The sequence below is a fragment of the Cavia porcellus genome, unplaced genomic scaffold, assembly GCF_034190915.1.
Source record: "Cavia porcellus strain 051 isolate PalLab524CR breed Dunkin Hartley unplaced genomic scaffold, mCavPor4.1 scaffold_9, whole genome shotgun sequence".
Classification (NCBI taxonomy): domain Eukaryota; kingdom Metazoa; phylum Chordata; class Mammalia; order Rodentia; family Caviidae; genus Cavia; species Cavia porcellus.
The window spans coordinates 34,155,290-34,177,089 of NW_026947492.1; the positions used below are offsets into that span (position 1 = coordinate 34,155,290).

General features: G+C 34.5%; 2 protein-coding genes across 7 annotated transcripts in view; one reads left to right on the forward strand and one right to left on the reverse strand.

The window, feature by feature from the left end:
* Positions 1-21,800, forward strand: part of Angptl5 (angiopoietin like 5) — a 128,596-nt gene that overhangs the window by 45,836 nt on the left and 60,960 nt on the right. The window lies entirely within an intron of this gene.
* The window catches only part of Cep126 (centrosomal protein 126), a 57,047-nt gene continuing 38,628 nt past the window's right edge, over positions 3,382-21,800 (reverse strand). For 2 of the 6 annotated variants that reach the window (XM_063256179.1, XM_063256185.1), the window contains 4 exons: positions 21,698-21,773; positions 19,895-20,104; positions 14,361-14,425; positions 3,382-6,471 (listed from right to left, as the gene is read on the reverse strand). In XM_063256179.1, coding sequence (XP_063112249.1) covers positions 6,409-6,471; positions 14,361-14,425; positions 19,895-20,104; positions 21,698-21,773 — 414 coding nt within the window. In that variant the 3' untranslated portion in view covers positions 3,382-6,408. Of the gene's footprint in view, positions 6,472-6,775; positions 9,601-14,360; positions 14,426-19,894; positions 20,105-21,697; positions 21,774-21,800 lie in introns of those variants that run through there. The other 4 variants (XM_063256180.1, XM_063256181.1, XM_063256182.1 and 1 more) reach the window with 4 other exon arrangements.

Sequence of the window (21,800 nt, forward strand, 5' to 3'; positions counted from 1 at the left end):
ATCCTAACTCAGAAAGAGCCAAAGATCATATAACCACTGATTTAAAAAAAGGTTTATTTAGAACCATGAGAGGGCAATATATCAATTAGATATATACATATTTTTTTATCAGTACTGGGGATCAAACTCACAACCGCCTGCTTGAAGGCAGGTGCTTATGCCGCTGAGCTAAATCCCCAGCCTCACAATTAGATATTTTTTAAAAAAATGACAAGGGCTTAATAAAAGTTGACCTAGTTTTACAACTGGTCATGATAGACAACACTTCATTTGAAAAGATCACTGGATTGTTAATTTACCTTTGAGGACCCACCCCATGGTACACACTCCATTAGAGCTACACTGATAAGATATGGTGTGTTATTCTGTGAGAAGACAACTGTGATAATGTAAACAGAATTCCCATGTCACTTTGGCTTTTTGACCTTCCAGGGTTGAATCCTGCCTCTGGCAGCCTGAGCTATGGTCGTGAAGGGTACTAGTAATTTCCTTGGGCGTGTTGGTCGAGTACCATTTGTTTCCTCCTTTGCCTGGAGAATCCCCATTTACCCCCAGACCCCAATGTCTTGACTTGCCTAGGCAAAGTCAGCTATGGATTTTCATTATGACTGACACTCCTTTGGGGCCAAGTTCAGCTCTACAGTTGGTTCCTTGTGTTTTTTCACTGGATGGCAGGGATATTATATTGATTTCCATTTCTCTACCTGTTGTACAGTGCGTTACACAAAGGCAGTGATTAAAATACATACTTTAGTAGGTGAGCAAACAGATGCGCAATGAAGGAATGCTGTAGTGAGAGCTTTTCTACATAATCTTTCCATCTACCCTCACATTTCATATATACCGCTAAAAAGCGACCATCTAAACTCCAAACAAACCAAAGACAGACTGTGTTGCCAATGGTGAGGGAGAGTAAGATGGCTAAATAGACGGAAAGGGAATTTGAAGATAATTTAGGTTTTCCCTTGACATGTTGGAGGATTGTATTCTATTTAAGAAATACAACAGCCAAGACTGAATTAATTTGTTCTTTCATCCTTTCCTTAACCAGCAGTATTTTCTCAATTAGGTAAAGTAGTTTTGTTTGCCTTTGGGGCAGCAGGCAATCACCCCAATTTTTGTAGGAAGACACAATTAACAGTCCATCTACAAAAGCGCATAGGATTAGAGCCAAGTTTCATCTATACATGAAGCAAGGTAAGTTTTCCATCCATGCAGTATTACGTATTTATTTATAGAGAACTGTGAATTACATTCACTTTGATCATGTTTGTAAAACATTAAAAATTTTAGTGTGTTCTAAATCTTGTAAATACATCATACAATTGTTTAGAAAGTTCTACTACTTAATAAAGAGATCTGGTTTTGTATTATAGATATGTCAGCCCTAAGGTCAGGCAGACTTTGGTTTGATTCTTAGATATGTGTTTTCCTAGCTTGGTGACCTTGGGCACATTACTCAATCTTGCAATACCTGAGTTCCTGGATTTTAATTTATTTATTTATCTTTTTGAGACAAGAGTTTCACTATGCAGTTCAGGCTGGTCTCCAACTCACAGTGATCCTCTTGCCTCAGCCTTGCAAGTGCTGGTGTTACAGGTATGTGCCACCATGCCCAGCCAAGTTTCTGCAATTCAAGTATTAAATTTAATTCTTAATTCTTTGGGTTGCTAGGGAACTGGCCTAGATTCTGAATAGAAAGAGCTTACCGCAAGACTTGGCACATTGTAAACTTTGAATGAATGCTAGCTATTACTATAGCATAAAGTTTTTTTTTTTTTTTTTTTTTTAACAGAGTATTTTTTCCTTGGCATGTAGCACCTCTTCTTTCTTTCAAATATCTAGAATTTAATGGATTTCTCTCCAATCATGCTGAAAAGAGAAGTATTTTTTTCCTCATTTTAATAAAACGTATGTTTTAGGAAAATAGGGCTTGTGACAATGAGAGCATGGCAGTGAAGGTTGGCCAATGGGTTGTGCAGTCCTGGAAGGACCCACCCCATGGACCTTTCAAACACTCTCGGGGTTTTTCTTCAGCAAGTGTTATGGATTAAAAACTGGTGGTCAACTTAAAAACCAGCTAAATTAAATCGGTACAGTGCTGAATGTAGAAGCTGAAGAAAGTTGCCAGCTAGAGATGTGGAGAAGAGCGGGGCATTGTGGGTTTTCCTAAATGTTGCTGTTTTGAGCTGTTGGTTCTCCTGGAGGAGCTCGTCACGGCTAGCTTGCCCAAAATGAATTCGGCCATTATCACCGGAGGAGCTTGGGACCTTGTTGGTGAGGGTAGCTGGGGCTCACTTTTGGGGAGGTGTGCTCCTTATGTCCAGATCACTTTCTGGTTCCGGAGGGTAAGATGTGTGATGTTTAATCTCTAACAGAAGCTTGTCCTGCTGGCTTTCTGGCATGTACTGGACTGTTCTCATTGGCAGAGGACCTTAGAGCTTAGGACCATCTTGTCACTGAGGATGGCTGCAGTACTCTTCAGAGCAGCCCTGGTACTTATTTTGAGTGTCACTTCTTGGTTCCAGTGTAGGACCTCAACCTACCAGCATAGCTCCTTCAAATCGCTAGCATAGACTTTCTAGCATCCAACAGTGACCTTTGGGTCTTCCCAGTACAGATCTGTAAAACAGACTGGCGTGAATCCTTCTTGCGGGTTCTGGATCTCCAGTTGGACTCATGGGAGGCACTGTCATGGGCTCCAGGGATTCAGCTGGACTCATGCAGGACATTGCTGTGGGATCCAGGCCCTTGGCTGAATATTCTGGGTTTGAGCATTATGGACAGATTTCATGCATTTTTTTTTGTTAACTCTGGGTGACCATCATAAAATATTATAAATTCTGTGTCGATTGTAATTGTTCTCACAACCCCTGACTACAACAGCAAGTTCTTACCTTTGCTGCTGTGTTATGAAGTACCATGGTGCTCCTTTACTACTTTGGTAAGAATACTTTCTTAGGCTTAGAATGTAACTTTGAGACAGACTATGTTAGAATTCCTGTGGACCAGGACTTTACTCTGTAATCCATATTAAATGCCAAATATGCGTAAGTGCTTAACATACTTTAAACAAATACGTAATTTTGTGTTCACACTTGTTCTGAATCCAAAATTGGAACACATTTGAATATTTTAACGTATTTACTAATCTGCCATAAAGAACAATAAATTTCAGTAATTTGTAGAAAATGCACCTTTAGATCATAATTCTAAGTGAAATAAATCAAACGCAGAAAATATGGTTTCTCAAAGTATAAATAATTTACAGAGGAAAGTAAAAGATGGTAGGAAACAGGGAGATAGACCTTTTGGAGATGGGAGGCAGAGGGAAGGGAAGAGAAGGGAAAGGAAGGGAAAATAAAAAGGAGTAACATGTGATATGCATATGTACTAACTCTCCACAATGAGTACATTTATTATATATTGTAAATGTGTACTAGTAACATTTTAAAAATTATTTTTCATTAATTTCCTACCCCCAGAAATGTTGCCATAATGACACAAATCGTATGTTGTTACTCATTTTTCCCCAATGTTAGCATCTTACATAACTGTGGTACAGTTAACAAAGCTAGGAAATAAATATTTGTATGATATTATCCATAAATTACATGATTGAGATTTCACCAGTTTTACTTTTTTAAGAGACAAAGTTTTGCAATGTTTTCCAGGTTGGTCCAGAACACTGGGCTCGAGTGATCCTCCTGCCCAAGCCTCCCAGGTAGTTCACAACTGGAACTGCAGGCTTCCCCGCATGGCTCACCAGTTTTTTCCCCCATGTATGTTCTCTCTATTTTGGGGTCCAGTTTAAGATATTATGCTCCAGTTTGGTGTCAAGGCCTTTAATCTCCTCTTATCTGAGATGATCTTCTTTTATAATCTTGACATTTGTGGAATTTCAGCTGTGTGATGCTTCCCTTTTGCTAAACTGAGGCTGTACAATTTTGTAATGAACATCACTGAGGTGTTCTCAGCACATCCTACCAGGGCAACAGGATCATTGTCATCTGTTTTCTTACTGGTGATGTTAAACTGGACCAGGTGGTGAAAAATTACTTTTTTCTCCCTTTGCAATTGTGGATCTTGCTTGCTTGCTTGCAACAACTAGTTTTTTTTCTTTCTTCAGTTTTAATGTTTTGATTAGTATATGTCCATAGTGCACAATGATTACTTTCCTCTGAGGAGATGATACATGTATATAACACATCTTCCCTCCCCCTCCATCTCTTGGTCTTCTTTTGTGAAAGATCTCACTGTTTCCTATTATCTATCTCTTATTTTGTTCTTTATATAACCATTTAAACTTACATGCCTGGTTTAGTTCACTTATACTATGATCACAAGGGGCATCCATTTTTCAACAAATGTCTCAAATTTATCTTTGTTTATGGTTGAGTAGTACTCATGTATGATTTTCATGGAAGAAGAAAATGCCAACCAAAATCCACTCTTTTGTAAAAGTTGTGACAATAATTACATAATGCTCCATGAATAAACATGTCATCAGCATGTTTCAACCCTGGCTGTCACAGCCATTTTCTCATTTCTGAGACAAAATACCCAGGGCTGGTTCACAGTTCTTAGAGGATTCAGTTGATAGTCAGTTGGCTGCAAGGCCAAAGGGCACCGTGGAAGGACAGCTACTCATCCCATGGGAGCCAGGAAGGAGGGAGAGAAAAGGGAGATACACCTTCGGAGATGTTTTCTGATTATTTTAAACTTTTGTATCTAAAATAGTGCTTAACACTCTACCCTGTACCATTCTCTAATTTTCACTTATAGCTACTTGACGGTATATTTTAAAATGTCTTCTCAACTAAAATATAAACTACATGATAGCAATGAACTTGTTCTATCTTCTTTTATATCTGTTACACAGTTGTGCCTACCACATGGAAAAATTTGGTTAATTCAATGATTATTTTCTTCATTAATCATTATTTTTTTCTGCCATTATGTACCTTATTTTAATTTCTAAAATCATTGAATGACAGTCTCTACTTGTTCTAGGAAAGGAGCATATATGTGAACAAATAAGTTCAGTTCAGCTACTAAGGATATGATTTGTTGAGACAGTAGAATTATTACAAAAAAATGGAGACAGTTCAACCTGAAGAGAATTTAACAGATAAAAGTAGGGCAGGAAGGGAGGTGATTCTAAACTGAAAGTATAGCACATGCACAGGTAATGAGGTATGAAATGGATATACTTTTTTGGTTTTGTTTTCAGTGCTGGGGACTAGACCAAGGCCTTGTGCAGGCACCGTACCACTGAGCCACATCCCCACTCCCCTATAGTAAGTAGTTCGGTGAGACTGGGATGGTCAGAATGTGGTAAGGAACACCTTAGGCATGTTGGGAGGGCCCAGAATATGAAGCCCCTTATATTCCTTGCTAAGGACTGAAGATTTTCTCTAACAATGGAAGAGAAGAGTTTTAAAATGGGATTATGTGACTGATTTGGAAGAGAGGTTGCTTGAAATCTAGGTGACAGCCTAAAAAAGAAATAGTTGAGGGAAACTAAAGGCTATCATAATTTTATGAAATAATTAAGATCATTCAACTTTGGTCTTGCTTCCATACTTTAAAAGGCCAACTTTTAGCTGGGTATGGTGGTGCATGCATGTAATCCTAGCACTTGGGAGGCTGGGCAGGAGGACTGCCGAGAGTTCCAGGTTAGCCTGGGGCAGCCTGAACTACATAGTGAGACCCTGCCTCAAAAGAAGAAAAAAAGAAAAAAAGGCCAATTTCTAATATAAATCTGGTTTCCCAAGAAGGTAGTCCTATTGGAAAAAAAATATACTGATAGGAACCAAGTTATCCAAGTGGGATTACAGTTTATATTTACTTTTTTTGATCCCTTTGAATTTTTTAATTGTGGTGAGTTTTTAGAGACTAATTACTTCAGTATAAAGTGATAACATTAACTTTCAAACATGTAGAGCTGATAATGAAACCCCCTGGGTGATAAGAGAACCTGCAAAGTCTTAAAAGAGACAGCTGTATTGCTTATGAAGATGTTATTGACCATACATATTTTATAACATTGTACAAATTTAATAGAATTTATTAGGAATTTCAGAAAACAAAGCTTTAAATTACAGTTAATACATAATTTGAACAGCAAAATAGTCTTATTTTTAAATATAATGACTTTATATCCAGTAACATGCATGCTGAAAATAATGAAGTATTTCTATCAATTAAAATGTATTTATCAATAAAATACATAATAGTAATGATTTGTAGCACAAATATAAACTAGCTAATTTATTTCCATTACTTATATTATTTATTTTTATGGTTATAGTATTTTAAATAATTAATAAATGAAGAAATATACTATTTATGCACAGGAGATAATCAGAAATAGTGATTCACTAAAATAGCTGCCATCATACTTCATCAGAATTTTCTTTGCAATCTGGGTCCAACATCAGGAGATGGACTTGCCTTTGGGCGGCTGCTCTGTAACACAGGTTCAGAATATCCTTTTACTATGGTATTCACGGACTTTTAACAGGTGAGCCATCTTACAGATTATAGATGTTAATAAGACTAAATTCATATTCTTTAATGATACACATACATCAATCTCAACAAAACTACCATTCTATGTAAGGAATCATATTAATTATAATAATTCATCATCTTCACTTTTTGCTATTGGTAACCTTTGTTTAGAAGATAATCATCTATTACGACAGAAAGTTTAATAATTTTGTTTTGTATAGGAAGCACTTGTGTAAGACCCTATGGGTGTTTAACAATATTTTGGACTAAAGAGGTAAGTTTCTTGGAAGGTAATTGTTAGAAGTTTGTTAAGTTTACTTTATTTTAAATAAATACAACATTCTAAAATGAAAAGTCTTCTAAGATTTGTAACTTTTGGTATTGGAAATTAGAATCTAAACAATGGTTGGATCTGGAAATTGCCCTGCAGCAACTCTATTTTCTGTTTTATTTGCACGTCACCTGTAGGAGCATGCAATCTACTTTCTCCACTTTCTAGATGCAACCCAGCAGAGTACCTGATGGGTAGGAAGAATATAGTCAGTGTCTGTTCAGTGAATAAAGAGACCAATGCAGTAACTTCTGCAACATGACAGTCAGGCTGCATGGTTGCCAAAAGCAAGAAATTGTAAATTTTGGGCAGAAAAAAGCTTAGAATGAAAAGATTTCCCAGATGGATGACAGAGATCAAATCCTGCAGAGTAAGCATTGGAAAGGAGACAAAAGAATAAATCTTGGGAGCTAACGGGAACACTGTGGGCCAATCACAATGTCAACCTCTCAATATGATAGTAAGTTAGGGGACGGGGAGCAACTGGAGGAGACTGCACAGGGCTCAAAGGCTTCTCTCTGGAGTTTTAACTTTATCTTTTAGGTGACAGCTAACCACTGAAGATGAGTTTTAAGGAGAAAAATAATATACTCATATTTTATTTGGAAATTCTGATGATAGAGATGTGGAAAATGTGTTGGAGAAAGAAAACCTGGAGGGAGTTGTAATGGTCTAGGAGAAACACAACAAATCAGAAAATTAAAATAATGATGATGATTATCATCATCATTGTTTTAAAGTCAAGAGCCCTCATATATTTTAGGCAAGTGCTGTACCACTGTGTTACATCCCCAGATCGATGATTATTATTGTAATTAAATTTATGTAATTAATATTTATGAGGTACAGAGCAGTAATTCAATACATGTGTACCATTTGTAATCCACAAACCAGGGTAGTCAGAATTTCCATCCTTGAACTACTTTTTTTACTTTGTGGTGGCCTTCACATACAAGATAAGCACTACTCTTGAACTGCACTCCAACTGTCTTTGAACTTTCATAACATAATGATTGTACATGTTATATATTATTTTAACACATATATACAGCACACACTGATCAAATCAGGGTAATTAACATTTCCACCTTCTCATCAGTACTTTGTGTTTGGAGCCTTTTCTTTTAGTTATTCATAAAATATGTAACAGACCATTGGGAAAATGATAAATTCATTAAGTACAACACTATCAGTAAGAATGGAGAGGAGTGGATGGATTTGAGATGTATTTAGTAAACACAATAAGGGAAATTTATTCTGTATTTCTATGGGACAATATTAAGCATGATTAGCTATTTCTGTGAAATTTGAGGAAGATGGTGACATTAATTGAGATAAAAATTGGACAGATTTTGTGGGTGAAGGGGAAAGTATACATCTTGACTCTGCCAATGAATAGCTCTAAGAGCTAGGGAAAAGTATTTGATGGTCTTAGCTAAGAAGACTAACTAAGAGAACACAAGAGAGACCATCTGGTATAGTACTAGTCACTGGTGTACATTCAGGGAATAAATTTCATTTCTTCTTTCTAGTTATATCTCAACAATGTCTATTTGCCATTAAATTTTACTAATTTATTAAATATTAACACTAAAAAGGGCTTTGGAAGTGTAACAGAAAGTGTTATTTTTATGAAGCAAAAATCCTGTTTTAGAATATTAGAATTTCAGCTTCAAGTAAATTATTGCATTTTACTACTTATGAAGAAGGTAGATAATTTACTATTCAAAGCTCATATATAAAAATGTCAGCTAGAGGGCATAATGGCACATGCTTATAATCCCAGCACTTGGGAGGCCAAGGCAGAAAGACTGCAAGTTAGAAGCCCTGTCTTAAAAAAATGAAAAAAATCATAAGCCAATCAATTTTTTATATATTTAATATGTGCTAGTTTCTATAATACAGATATGTGAGAAACAATTTTGGCCCACAAATATGGTTCTGAGAAAGATTTTTTACTTAGGAAGACAACTGACAAAAATATCTGTGTACTATATATACAAAATGTGAGATGCTATAATACTAAGTTTATAGGAGGATAGGACATTACAAAGTGAATTTGTCAGGGAAGACTTCAAAAAGGAAGTGATATTAAATTGACACTTAGATGAGTTGAATTTGGAAACAAAGCAAAAAGTCACTAAAATACTAAAGTACAGTCAGGAATTGAACTTAGGAATCTTTAGAAAAACAGGCAGAACAGAACATTGTAAATTTGATGAATAATATTTTACACATTGTCAGCTGGAATTGGAAAGTGGCTAAAATGATTCCTAATTTTTAGAAGAGAAAGTTATACTTTCATTTAAGTAATTTTTTAAATACTTAAGTATAAATTCCACATACCTAAATTTCACTGAAGTGCTTTCAGGAATATTACATTTTTGAGAGAAAATTAAATAAGAGAATCAGAATTGTGTTAATAATCTAACAAAGCATACATCAGCATGTACTATGTTACATGTACTATTTTAACTGCTTTACAGGAATGGTAATCTTGCATAATACTCTTAGGTACTCTATAGGATAAATGCTATTATTATTAGGGTAACTATGAGTATCTAGTGAAGGGGTGGGAGGATGTTACAGTTTATTATTATTTTTAAATTTTATTTTAAAGAGGGAAAAATTAAACATAACAAAACAGATCAGAATAAAACAATATAAGAGACACAGATTTCAAAGCAAGACAACAGATGATCTTCACCATCTATCATATTGTCTCTTGTTTTCTTCTAAATAGTTGTCCATATCTTCTTCACACACAATGAATTCATACAAAACAAAATGGTATTAGACTGATCAGAACAGAATGATGAAGGCATTTTAGGCCTTCAAAACCAGACAATAGGGAAGTCAACAATGGCTGCCATAATGTCTCTCATTCTCTTGAAAATAGCTGTCTATACCTTTATGTATGTTGAAATTAAACAATACAAAACAGAATAAATCACTCTGAACAAAGAATGATAGTATTGCTGGATTTCACAGCATGATACTATGGAATCAGCACTGGGTACCTTAGTATCTCTTTTTCTTCAAAGTAGCTGTTTATTTCATCATGCATTATATAATTGATTCTCATAAACTGTTTAGGAGAAGTCTATGCATGTATGAGTCTCTACATGTGTACCTATCATTTCTATATTGGAAAAACAAATCAAAACAAAACAAATTCCTAGAAAAGAAACAAAAAAGACAAATATATAAATAGCAAACAGCCCCAAAGACTGACAATATAGGCCTTCAAAACAAGGTGGTAGGAGCATAACTGGGGTTGTTATTTTACATAATGATTTTCAAGAGTTCCTCAGATCACCATGCAATAATATGAACAATGGTTCCAATCCTAAGAATGTTAACTATTTTGTTCCAAGAACTTATAGAATTTGTAGCACAATCATCTTAGCTATACTGTGTGTTTACATAACTTTAGGTATTATTTTCCCTTCCTTTTTTCCCCTCATTTTCCCTGAGATGATATTTTTTCCCCTTTAAGCAGATTCTTAGCCTTTATTGTATTTATTCAGTCTGCACTCCCACCAACAGTGCAGGGAGAGTTCCTTTTTCACCGCAGCCTCCCAAGCATTTGTTATTGGTAGTTTTCTTGATCCGGGCCATTCTTTCTGGAGTGAGATGGGATCTCAGTGTGGCTTTAATTTTCATTTATCTAATGACCAATGATGCTGAAAATTTTTTCATGTATTTATTTGCCAGTTGTATTTCTTCATTTGAGAATTGTGTATTCATCTCAGATGTCCATTTTTGGATTGGGTCTTTGAATTTTGGGGAACTGATTTTTAAAAAAATTTTTTATAGTTCTAGACAGAAGTCCTTTGAGGGACCATTCACTAAGATTTTTCCAATTTTTGGGTTTTCTTTTCACTATGCTGGAGATTTCTTTCAACATGCAGTAACTCTTTATTAAGATGTGATCCCAGTTATTGATTCTATGGAGTATTTCACGTGCAGTTTGAGTCTTGTTCATGAATTCTCTACCTACCTCTATGTCTTCAAGACTTCTATCTACTCTGTCTTCCAACAGATTTAGTGTTTCTGTTTTAATATTTAGATCTTCGATCCATTTAGACTTTAGTTTAATATACGGTGATAGGCATGGGTCTAGTTTTAGTTTTTGGCATATGGAGAGCCAATTTTTCCAGCAGCATTTTTGAAGTGTGTCTTTCTTCCAGTGGACATGTTTGGCCCCTTTATCAAAGTTAAGGTCGTTGAGTGTGTTTGTAGCTGTGGTTGTATCTTCTAATCTATTCCATTGATCTTCAGGTCTGTTTTTATTCCAGTACCATGCTGATTTTATTACAGTAGTTTTGTATTATAACTTCAAGTTGGGGATTGTGATGCCTCCTGCTTTGCCTTTGTTGCTTAGAATTGCCTTTGCTATTCTAGGTCTCTTCTGATTCCAGATCCATTTTAGGAGTGATTTCTCTAGATCTATGAGGCATGCTAATGGCATTTTGAGTGGGATTGCATTAAATCTGCATAAGAATTTTGGAAGAATGGTCATTTTCACAATGTTTGCTCTTCATATCCATGAACAAAGGATGTCTTTCCATTTTCTGAGGTCCTCTTCAATTTCTTTTTTCAGGGTATTATAATTTTCCTTGAATAGATCTTTTATTTCTTTTGTTAGATTGATTCCTAAGTATTTTATTTTTTTGAATGGTATTGTGAAGGATGTGGCTTCTCTTATTTGTCTCTAAGTGATTTTGTTAAGTGTATAGGAATGCTATTGATTTTTGAGTGTTGACTTTGTATCCACCTACATTACTAAATTAATTTACTATATCTAGAAATCTTTCAATGGAGTTTTGGGGGTCTTCTATGTAGAGTATCATGTCATCTGCAAATAATGATAATTTAACTTCTTTTCCTATCCTTACTCCTTTTATTTCTGTCTTGTTTAATTGCTCTGGCTAGTATTTCCAGCCCTATATTGAAAAGGAGAGGCAATAATATACATTCTTGTCTTGTTCCTGATTTTAGGGTAAAAGCTTTCAGTTTTTGACCATTTAATATGATGCTGGCTGTTGGTTTGCCATAGATGGCTTTTATCATACTGATATAAAGCTCATCTATTCCAATTTCTGTAACTGATACTTACTTTTGACATGTTACCTTTCTGCTATTGATTCTTTACCTTTCCACTCTGTTTAAGTGTTTGCCTTACTTAGTGGTTTTTTCCTATGTCTATCTTGAATGTCTTTCAGTATTCTTTGCAGAGTTGGTTGGTAGTTATGAAGTTCTTCAGGTACTCTTTGTTGTGAAAATATCTTATTTCTCCATCTATTCTGAAGGACATAATTTCAGGGCACTATTTCTCCATCTATTCTGAAGGACATAATTTCAGGGTACATTAGTCTGGGTTGGAAGTCATTTTCCTTTAGGACCTGAAATACTTCACTCCATGCTCTTCTTGACTTCATTGTTTGTATTAAGAAATCTGCTGTGATTCTGATAGGCTTTCCTTTATAGGTGATCTGTTTCTTCTTTGTAGCAGCTTTTAATATTCTTATGTTGGATTTCTGGGATGTTGATTATTATGTCTGATTGTAATTTTATTTTGGTTACGGTTATTTGGAGTTTATATTCTTCACTGATCTGTATGTCAGTTTCCATTCTCATGTTTGAGAAACTTTCAGCTATTACTTCTGTAAATAGCCTCTTGACATTGTGTGTGTTATCACCTTCTTTTATGTTTATACCTATCAATCTTTATGTTGTTTTTCTTTGCATCATCTTGCAGCTGTTGAATTGTTATTTCCTGATTCCTTGTTATTTTTAAAAGATCATTGTTATTCCTTGTTATTTTTAAAAGATCTTTCATTTTCTGTTCACTAGCTGCAATCTTGTCTTCAAGGTCTGAAATTCTATCTTCACTTTCATTGAGGTGGTTTTGCCAACTTTTGATAGAATTTTTGATTTCCTGTATATCTCTCTGAATCTGCTTCATGCATGCTGTTTGTTTCTTATATTATTCATTCAGGGTTTCCATCTTTTTGCATTCTTCCTCTAATTTTTTAACTGTGTCTTCTTTAGATGTGTTCAGCATTTCTTTCATTACATTTATCATTTCTTCTTTTTCCTGGGATACTATTTCTGAGTTCTTTTATAGCTTCCCAGAGTTGTTTCTTTATTTCAGTTGTTATCATTTCAGGTGTATGGCTTACATTTTCTTCTGTGTCTATGTCTCCTAGGCTTGCTTGGGTTGGGCTGGTAGTTTGAGATTGCATTTTGTTCTTTCATTTTGTCATTTTCCTATTTTCTGGTTTTCGAGCAATGTTCCAAAGCTTCCCCCATGCTCTAGGAATCACCTGGCCCACTTTTGGTTCCTGGGGCAGACTGCAGGCCACTGCTAGCTGCTTAGAGGTCACTGGGCATGGCCCAGTTAGGCCCACAGGGACCTCCCTTGTGTCCTCCTGTGATTTGGGATGCTGGGCATGGTCTTACAGCCTGGGAGCAATGTTCCAAAATTTCCCTGTGTGCTGGGATTCAACTCCTGCATGTTTGGCTCCTGGGACTGAATTTAGGCCCCTGTTAGCTGCTTGGAGTTTGCTGGGTATGGCCTACTTAGGCCCATATGGACCTCCTGTGTGTCCTCTGGTGATTTGGGATGCTGGGCATGGTCTGTCTTACCACCTGGGAGTGACATTCCAAAGCTTCCCTGTGTGCCGTGATTCAACTTGCGCATGTTCGGCTTGTGGGCCTGAATTCAGGCCTCTGCTAGCTGCAAGGAGGTCACTGGGCATGGCTCTTGGTGGCCTTCTGTGCATCCTCCAGTGATTTGGGATGTTGGGCATGATCTTACCACCTGGGAGCTATGTTCCAAAGCTTCCCTGTGCACTGGGATTCAACTCAAGCATGTTTGGCTCCTGGTGCAGTTTATTATTATTAATTATGAAACCTGAATATGTCTTCTGTTAACTCAAGTCAGGTAAGATTTTTTTCCTTCTGGGGTTAGTATGGTTTGTACCTCACACAGTCTTATTAAGCATTACATTGTTTTTATCTGCTCCCCATATAGATACCTTACTCTCTGTTACACTGAAAATTCTTGAATGCAGGGACTGGTTTTTAATTTACATGGTATCTACTACAATTCAGCACCCAACCCCCACCACCAAAGAATAAAATGGTAATGTTTAGTTTTGAATCTCAAGACATAGAAGATATGCAGGAAAAGGAATAGATCATTACAATTTTCAATTTCTAATAGACTGCATACATAAAATTATTTGATGATTGGTGTCTTCTGTCACAACTGATAAAACACTTTAGATGCAATGTAAAAATTCTTGTATTTTGGTATTTTTAATGTGAAGATATTTATTTGATTGTAATGAAACATTTTTGGATAAAAATTATAGGAGAAAAAATAGCTTTAATAACCAATCTCAAGAAAAACTGTTAGCAACAAAGGGTTTTTACTTCTAATGAGGTATACATGAAATCATGTTTCCTAAAAGAAGAAAAGAGAGCTGCTTCAAAAACTTACCAGAAGTGGTATTATTTGTAACATATTTTTAATGGATGGATTTTTGCAAATGGTTTCTTGTACATCTGAAAAATAATACAAACATAATTCAGTTATGTATACTGAGAGAGAAGAATTATAGAATAAAATACTTTGACTTTTTAAAATATTAAAAATTGAGTAAGATTTTTTCTATTAATTCTAGAAACAGTTTATTAATATAAAACATGTCACTGCATTACAATTACAAAAAATTTATAAAAGGAATTCCTAGTATTTTGAATATTATACTATAAACTCTATTCAAATGTTTTTGTTCCTTGTTTTAATTTTTTTAAAAACCAAGTTATCATTTATCCTTGGAACCTTTCAAGAGAAAGTAGATATTTGGCTATTGAGGCACAATATTTGAGTAATTTAGCTAATACTTGCCTTTTTGATAATTATGGTTTTGTCTGTACAGTAGGGAGAATCAAAAGAAAAATCAGAAAAAAAAAGAAAAATCAGGCAGAATTTGTTATGTGAAACATTTAAATATACAGAAATACCTAACAAATAAAAATTCCTCTGAAGTATTGAACTTATTATCTGTATCATTTCACATCTTAAACTTACACTTCTGTATCGCTTTTGTGATTGTACCAGTATATTCATGTTTATTGCAGCACAAAATTCAATACTCAAAATATGGAACCAATCTAGGTTCCCATCAAGAGATGACTACGTAAAGAAGATGTGGTACAGTAAACAGACTCAGTGAAATACTATTCATTTTTTAAAAAAAAGAACAAAATTTTTTCATTTTCAGGCAAATAAGTGGGTCTAGATATTGTCATGTTGAATGAAATAAGCCAGATTCAAAGAGACAAGTATCATGGTATGCTGACTTTAATTCCTCTGGATATACACCAGGAAGAGGGATAGCTACATAAAATAGTAGCTCTATCTTTGGTGTTTTGAGGAACTTTGATACTGATTTCCACAGTAGTCGTACTAATTTACAATCCCACCAGCAGTGTAAATAGCTTCTTCTCCTCCCATCTCAGCAACCTCTTTAACATTCTTTATTTTTTGTGCTCTTGATGGTAACCATTCTGACTGCGATGACATTTGAATCTCAACTCAGTTCTGATTTGCATTTACCTTAATGCCTAAAAATGTTGAACATTTTCAAATGTACATACTGACCATTTGTACTTCTTTTGAGTAGTGTCTATTCTATATTTTTTCTCATTATTGATTAGGCTATTTGATTTTTTTCTTTTTTTGAATTCTTTATATATATTCTAAATATTAATGCTCAGTTGGAAGAGTAGCTGGAAAAGAATTTCTTCCATTCTTTTGTTTTTATTCTGTTGGTTGTTTCCTTGCTGTGCAGAATCTTTTAATTTGATGTAGTACTATATGTTAATTCTATTAGTTCCTGTGCTATTTGAGTTCTATTCAAGAAGTCTTTGTCTGGGCCTATGACTTCCCTAGTTTCTTTTAGCAGCTTCAAAGTTATGGATCTTATACCGAAGGTGCTTGATCTATTTTGAAATTATTTTCATATATGTTGAGGGATATATATTTTAGATATAAAACTAGATACCTAGTTTTTTCAGTACCAGTTTTTACAGAGGCTGTTTTCTCCAAAATATATTTTTGGTTCTTTGTCCAGAACCAAATGACTGTAGTTGCATGAGTCAATGTTGTCTATTTGGTTCCATTGTTCAATTTGTCTATTTTTATATCAGTACAATGCTGTTTTTGTTGCTATGGCTTTGCAGTATAATTTGAAATTGGATATTGTGATGTCTCCAGCATTTTCCTGTTGATATATTATTGCTCAGTCTATTCTCAGTCTTTTATGTTTCTGAATGAATCTTAGGATTTTCTTCTAGCTCTGTAAAGACTGTGATTGGTATTTGGATGAGAGTTTGCAGATTGCTTTTGGTACTATGGCCCCTTAACAATACTAACTCTGCTGATCCATGAATATGGGAGATTTTTCCATCTTGTAAGGTCTTCTTCAATTTCTTTTTTCAATGTTCTAGAATTGTAGAGGTCTTTCACTTCCTAGGTTGAATTAATTCATCCATAGGTATTTTATTTTTTGGGAAGTTATTGTCAATAAAATTATTTCCTTGATTTCTCAGCTAGTCCATTACTGATGTACAGAAAAGGTACTGACTTTTTGTGTTGACTTTATATCCTACTTTGCTGAATTTGTTATAAAGGTCTTTTGGTAGAATCTTTAGGGTCATTAAAGTATAGGATCTGCAAACAAGGGTAATTTGAATTCTTTCTTTTATTGCTTTCCCTTGCCTAATTGCTCTAACTAAAATTTCAAGAACTACATTAAACAGGAATGAGAATGGATGACTGCCTGTTTCTGATTTTAGAGGAAATGCTTTCAATTTTCCACATTGAGCATGATGTTGGCTGGGGGTTTGTTTTATACGGACTTTACTATTTTGAGAAATAATTCTTCAATATCTAGTTCCTTCAGGGCTTTTAATCATGAAAGTATATTGTATTTTTTCAAAATTTTTGTGTCAATTTCAGTAATTGTGTGATATTTATCCTTATTCTATTTATGTGGTTTATTATATTTATGTATGTTGAGCCATCTTTGCATTACTGGACTTAAGCCAATTTGATCACTGTCTATGATCTTTTCAATGTATTCTTTTTTAAAAAATGTTTTTTTAAAAAATTTGTATTTAATTACTTATTTTTTTATCAGTACCGGGGATCGAACTCACGACCACCTACTTGCAAGGCAGTTGCTTATGCCGCTGAGCTAAATCCCCAGCCCCCAAAAAATGTTATTTTAAAGAGAATGAAACAAAATAAAACAAAGTCAATTAAAACAGTGAAAATGAAACAGGACTTTAAAACAGGAAATCAGCAATAGCTATTATAATGCCTCTTGTCTTCAAAAGTGCTGCCCAGACTATCAGACATAATAAAATCAAACAAAACAGAATAAAACCAACCAAGACAGAATACTGAATAAAACAAAAGAATAAAACAGAACAAACCAAGGCAAAACAATATTGGATCTCAAAAACAAGACAGAAGGAAATCCCTATAGTTACTACTGCATACTGTTATCCTCTAACTAGATGCTCAGACTACTGGCTTTAGGCCTACAAAGTCAATCAAACAATGTAAGCATTGAGTTGTTTTTGTACCCAATTGTTGTCAACTCAGCCTGTGTTCTTCCAAATTATCTGGCTGCTTATGGAGGGGGAAGAAGGGGGCATGTTCTTGTCTCCCAGCCCATATTGTAGGCCAGCTGGCTCATGTGAAGGCTGAATTGGCTTCTTTTTTCTCCTCCTGGGTCCCATGTGGCTGCCTAAGGCTCATGGGAAGCTTCAATATATTCTTGAATTTGGTTTGAAAGTATTTTATTAAGGATTTTTGCACCTATGTTTATCAAGGATATTGGTCCATAGTTTTCTTATTTGTGCCCTTGTATTTTGATATCAAGGTGATGTTGGCTGCATGGAATGAGTTTGGAAGCATTTTTTTCCTTTCTGCTTTAAGGAATAGTTTGTCAAACATGGGTGTTTATTCTTTAAAGGTCTAGTAAAATTCAGCAGTGAACCCCTCAGGTTATTGGCTTTGCTTTGTTGAGAAACTTCATTATTACTTCAATCTAATTGCTTGCTATTGATCTCCTTAGATTTTTGATGTCCTCTTGATTTTTTATTTGAGATCTCTTTTGATTTTTTGATGTAGGCACTCATAGCTATAAACGTTTGTCTTAGAACTGCCTTTGGCATGTCCCAGAAATTCTGATATATTTTATTGTCTTTTTATTTTTTTAAATTTCTCCTCTGATTTCTTCAATGATGTATTCATTTTTCATAAGTGAATTGTTCAATCTTCATGTGTTTGTGTCTTCTGTAATCCCACTGAGTACCTCTTTGATCTGTTTTTAACCTCCTCTGTTATCCTTTCATATAATTTGGGTATGTAGCTTATGCTGTTTTCCCCTTTGATGCCCTCTGGATTAGCTTTGGAGGTTTTTGGAGGCATTTTTTTCTTACCTTTTCATGTTTTATTTTTTAATTTGTCTTATTTTGTTTGGTGCTGAGATTTGTGGATGCTTGTAAAGACTTTGTTGTTGGCAGAGAGATCTTTTTACCCTGTCACTTTTCAGTGATGTACTTTGTACATGGATAACTATAGTCCTTTCACTGTGACCCAAGATCTGACCATCTCAATTAATTTAGGAAAGGAGGATGCAATGTAATCGGTATAATACCGGGTTCTCTGGAAATATACTTTAGTGTTGTTAACATCACAAAGGTAATCTGGATATTGGTTTATAGTGAAAACCCACTAATAGCAACCACACTGATGGATTTTTAAATGGAAAACTTTTCTTTATGAATTATTTTCTTTCCCTCTCTCATTTTTTTTTGTACCTGGGATCAAACCCATGACCTCATGCTTGCCAGGCAGGTGTTTATGTCACTGAGCTAAATCCCTGGTCCTGAATTCTTATTTTCTTATTTTTATTTTTGTTTAATTGTGGGTAGCTTTCTTCAAATTTAATTTGTGATAATTCTTTGAAGACTGTAATACCAATAGGTTTCTCCAGAAAGAACATAAACTTACTATTTTCAGGTATTTTGGGTCATTGTAAATTTTAAATCATTGTAAGTTAAATTAGTTGCTTTGGGCTCTACCCATTCAGGTATATGATTATGGTCTGTGAATCAATGTAATATTTATAGTAGACTGTGGTTTCAAATTATCAGCATTGCCCATATCCTCAACCTATTCAATACTTAAATTCAACAAATGTAGTTTTTTTGTCCCTCCTTTTCTGTGAATGTGTGTGTTATGTGTATTGGATGGCTCAGCTTTATGGCTGAAGAATATTCTATGAGACTGCGTATTTAGAGTTAGGTCCTGAGTTTTGTCTCCTAGTTCTCTTTTTAAAAAATTTTATAGCCGGGTGTGGCTGGCTCACGCCTATAATCCCAGCACTCGGGAGGCAAGGTGGGAGGATCATTGCGAGTTCGAGACCAGCCTGGGCTACAAAGTGAACTCAAGGCCAGCCTGAACTGCATAGTGAGACCCCATCTCAAAAAAGACAAAAAAAAATTTTTTTATGTGTTAAATTTATTAGGATAAAAGCTAGCTACGGCATTTTTGTTATCTTCCTGAGTTTTTATTTATACTTACAATTCTTAGTATGAAGAACTACTTGTATCCTTAGTAGCTCATTACTTTATTTTGGTTTTCAATACTTAATTATATTATAATTGCTTTCAAGGATCATCATTATAGATACCTAGCTTGTCCATTACTGAACTAGAATGAATATTTTCATATATTCGTAAAAGATAGTAAGGCCTGCCACAGAAATTGGTATCACAGACATCATCATATGATGCTATAAACTTGAAAAAGTATTAAATACTCATGTATTTCTCAGTTGTTATATATTCCAGTAAGTGATAATACATATAATTTTGCACTTTATTTTCAATTTTAAAGAGTTTAACTACAAAATACCACACTTATCATTGAAGATGTTCTTCTACACTTACAGTGTAGCCTTTCATTGAGATGGTCTAGGGACTGGAGAATTCTCTGTTCTTCAGCTGATAGTGCACAGATGTTGAACTGCTGGATTTTATTTAAAGCTGGATTTGATTTCTGTGGCTGCTTGTTATTCAGGAGAGTTAGAATTTCATCCTCAGGCACTGAAGCTTTCACTAGATTTTCAGCCATCAGATACTCAGAAGTACTATCTGAAACTACATAGATTTTAATCACTCTCGGTTTTTCTTTGGGATTAGCCTTATACATACTTAGCAATCTGTATATATTCATTTCACAAATGGAAAGGCAGTAGCATTCTATTTATTAGGATTTCTACATCTAGCATTTCCCACCTTTAATTAAAAAAGTCTAAAATGATGGAAGTGAAGTAAAAAAATTCTTAAAGAGTTATATTATGTTTATATAATTTTTGTATCGTTTTGGTATTCATTGGTGGCACAAAGATAATATGGAGAGTATTTTAATAATAGTTAAAATAAGCTATAAATAAAAGAGTAAGAACTTAAAGGTTAAAAAAAATCGTATGATCAGCTGAACAGAACTAACAGCCTAGAAACAGACCAAGTGGATTAAGAACATATGCTCAAAGGAGCATCAAAGACTTGAAAGAAAGGAGGAATGATTCAATAAATTGTTCATTGCTTGTAAAGGGATTGATTTTGAGCTTCACTTCCCATCTTTCATTTAAACAAATTTCAAATAAAGAGTTAATCTTAAAAATCAAACTATTAAAGCAACCTAGAGGAAAAAAGATTTCTGCATTTCTGGATTGGGAAGTTTCTTTGAATGTGAAATGAATGGAGAAATCACTACAACTGAAACATGTTTTTGTTAGGGCACCCCAGGGCAGTCTTGTCTGACAGTTGTAAAGGGCAAGACTTTCAAACGTTGTGTTCATGACTGGATAACCAATATCTACTTATATTCAGGAAATTAGTTCCCAATAATCACTTACTGAATGAACAAATAAAAGTGAAAACATATATGTAAAAATATCATGTAAGTGGAATAAACAGGAATAATAAAGTAGTAAAAAATCCTGTAATCAATGTAAAGATATAATTATTGATAGTTCAAGAATTTTCAGAAATCACTAAGAAAATGTCAAAGCTCTAATATTTAGGTAAAGAATATGAAGGGACAAGTCACCAAAAATACACACAAAAACAATCATGCATATTATTAATAAACATATTAAAAAATATAACAAAATTTCTGTGACTTCATATAGGCAAATAGTAGAAAGAATTGTACCTTAAATTGACATAGATGGCTGAAAGAATTGATTTTTTTTTTGGTGAGGGTACTGGCAATTGAACTCAGGACCTCACACTTGCCAAGCAGATGCTAAGCCACTGAGCTAAACTTCTGGCCCAGATTCAAAGGATTTTGAATACCATTTTTAGGAAAAAAGCTTAGCAATAGGCATGAATATCCACATCATTGCTTATTTCTTTTGATCTAGTATTCATTTAACATAAAGAGTTTCATTCAACGAATATTTACTGAGTGCCATCTGTATGCCCAGTACTGTAATTTTGATTTTGAAAATCTATCCTACAGAAATAAGTGATAAGTCATGAAATAGCTCAATGTAGAAAGTTGTTCAATATATTGCTATTTAAAATACAGGAAAATTGGCAACACACTCTGCAGTGATAAAGATATTTCAGGCCCTAAATAATGGTTTAGCAGTCACACAATTTGTAAGCAGCTGAAAAAATACATACAAGAAAAAAAATCACTGGAAACAAAGCTCCAAGGAAAACATTTAAACCAAAACATACCTTCTTCAGTATTAGAAGTACTTCTTGTAGTTTGTGTTGGCTCAGAGGGATTTAACTGGATGCTTTGTCCAAAATTCTATAAAAATAGAATATGAAATCAGAA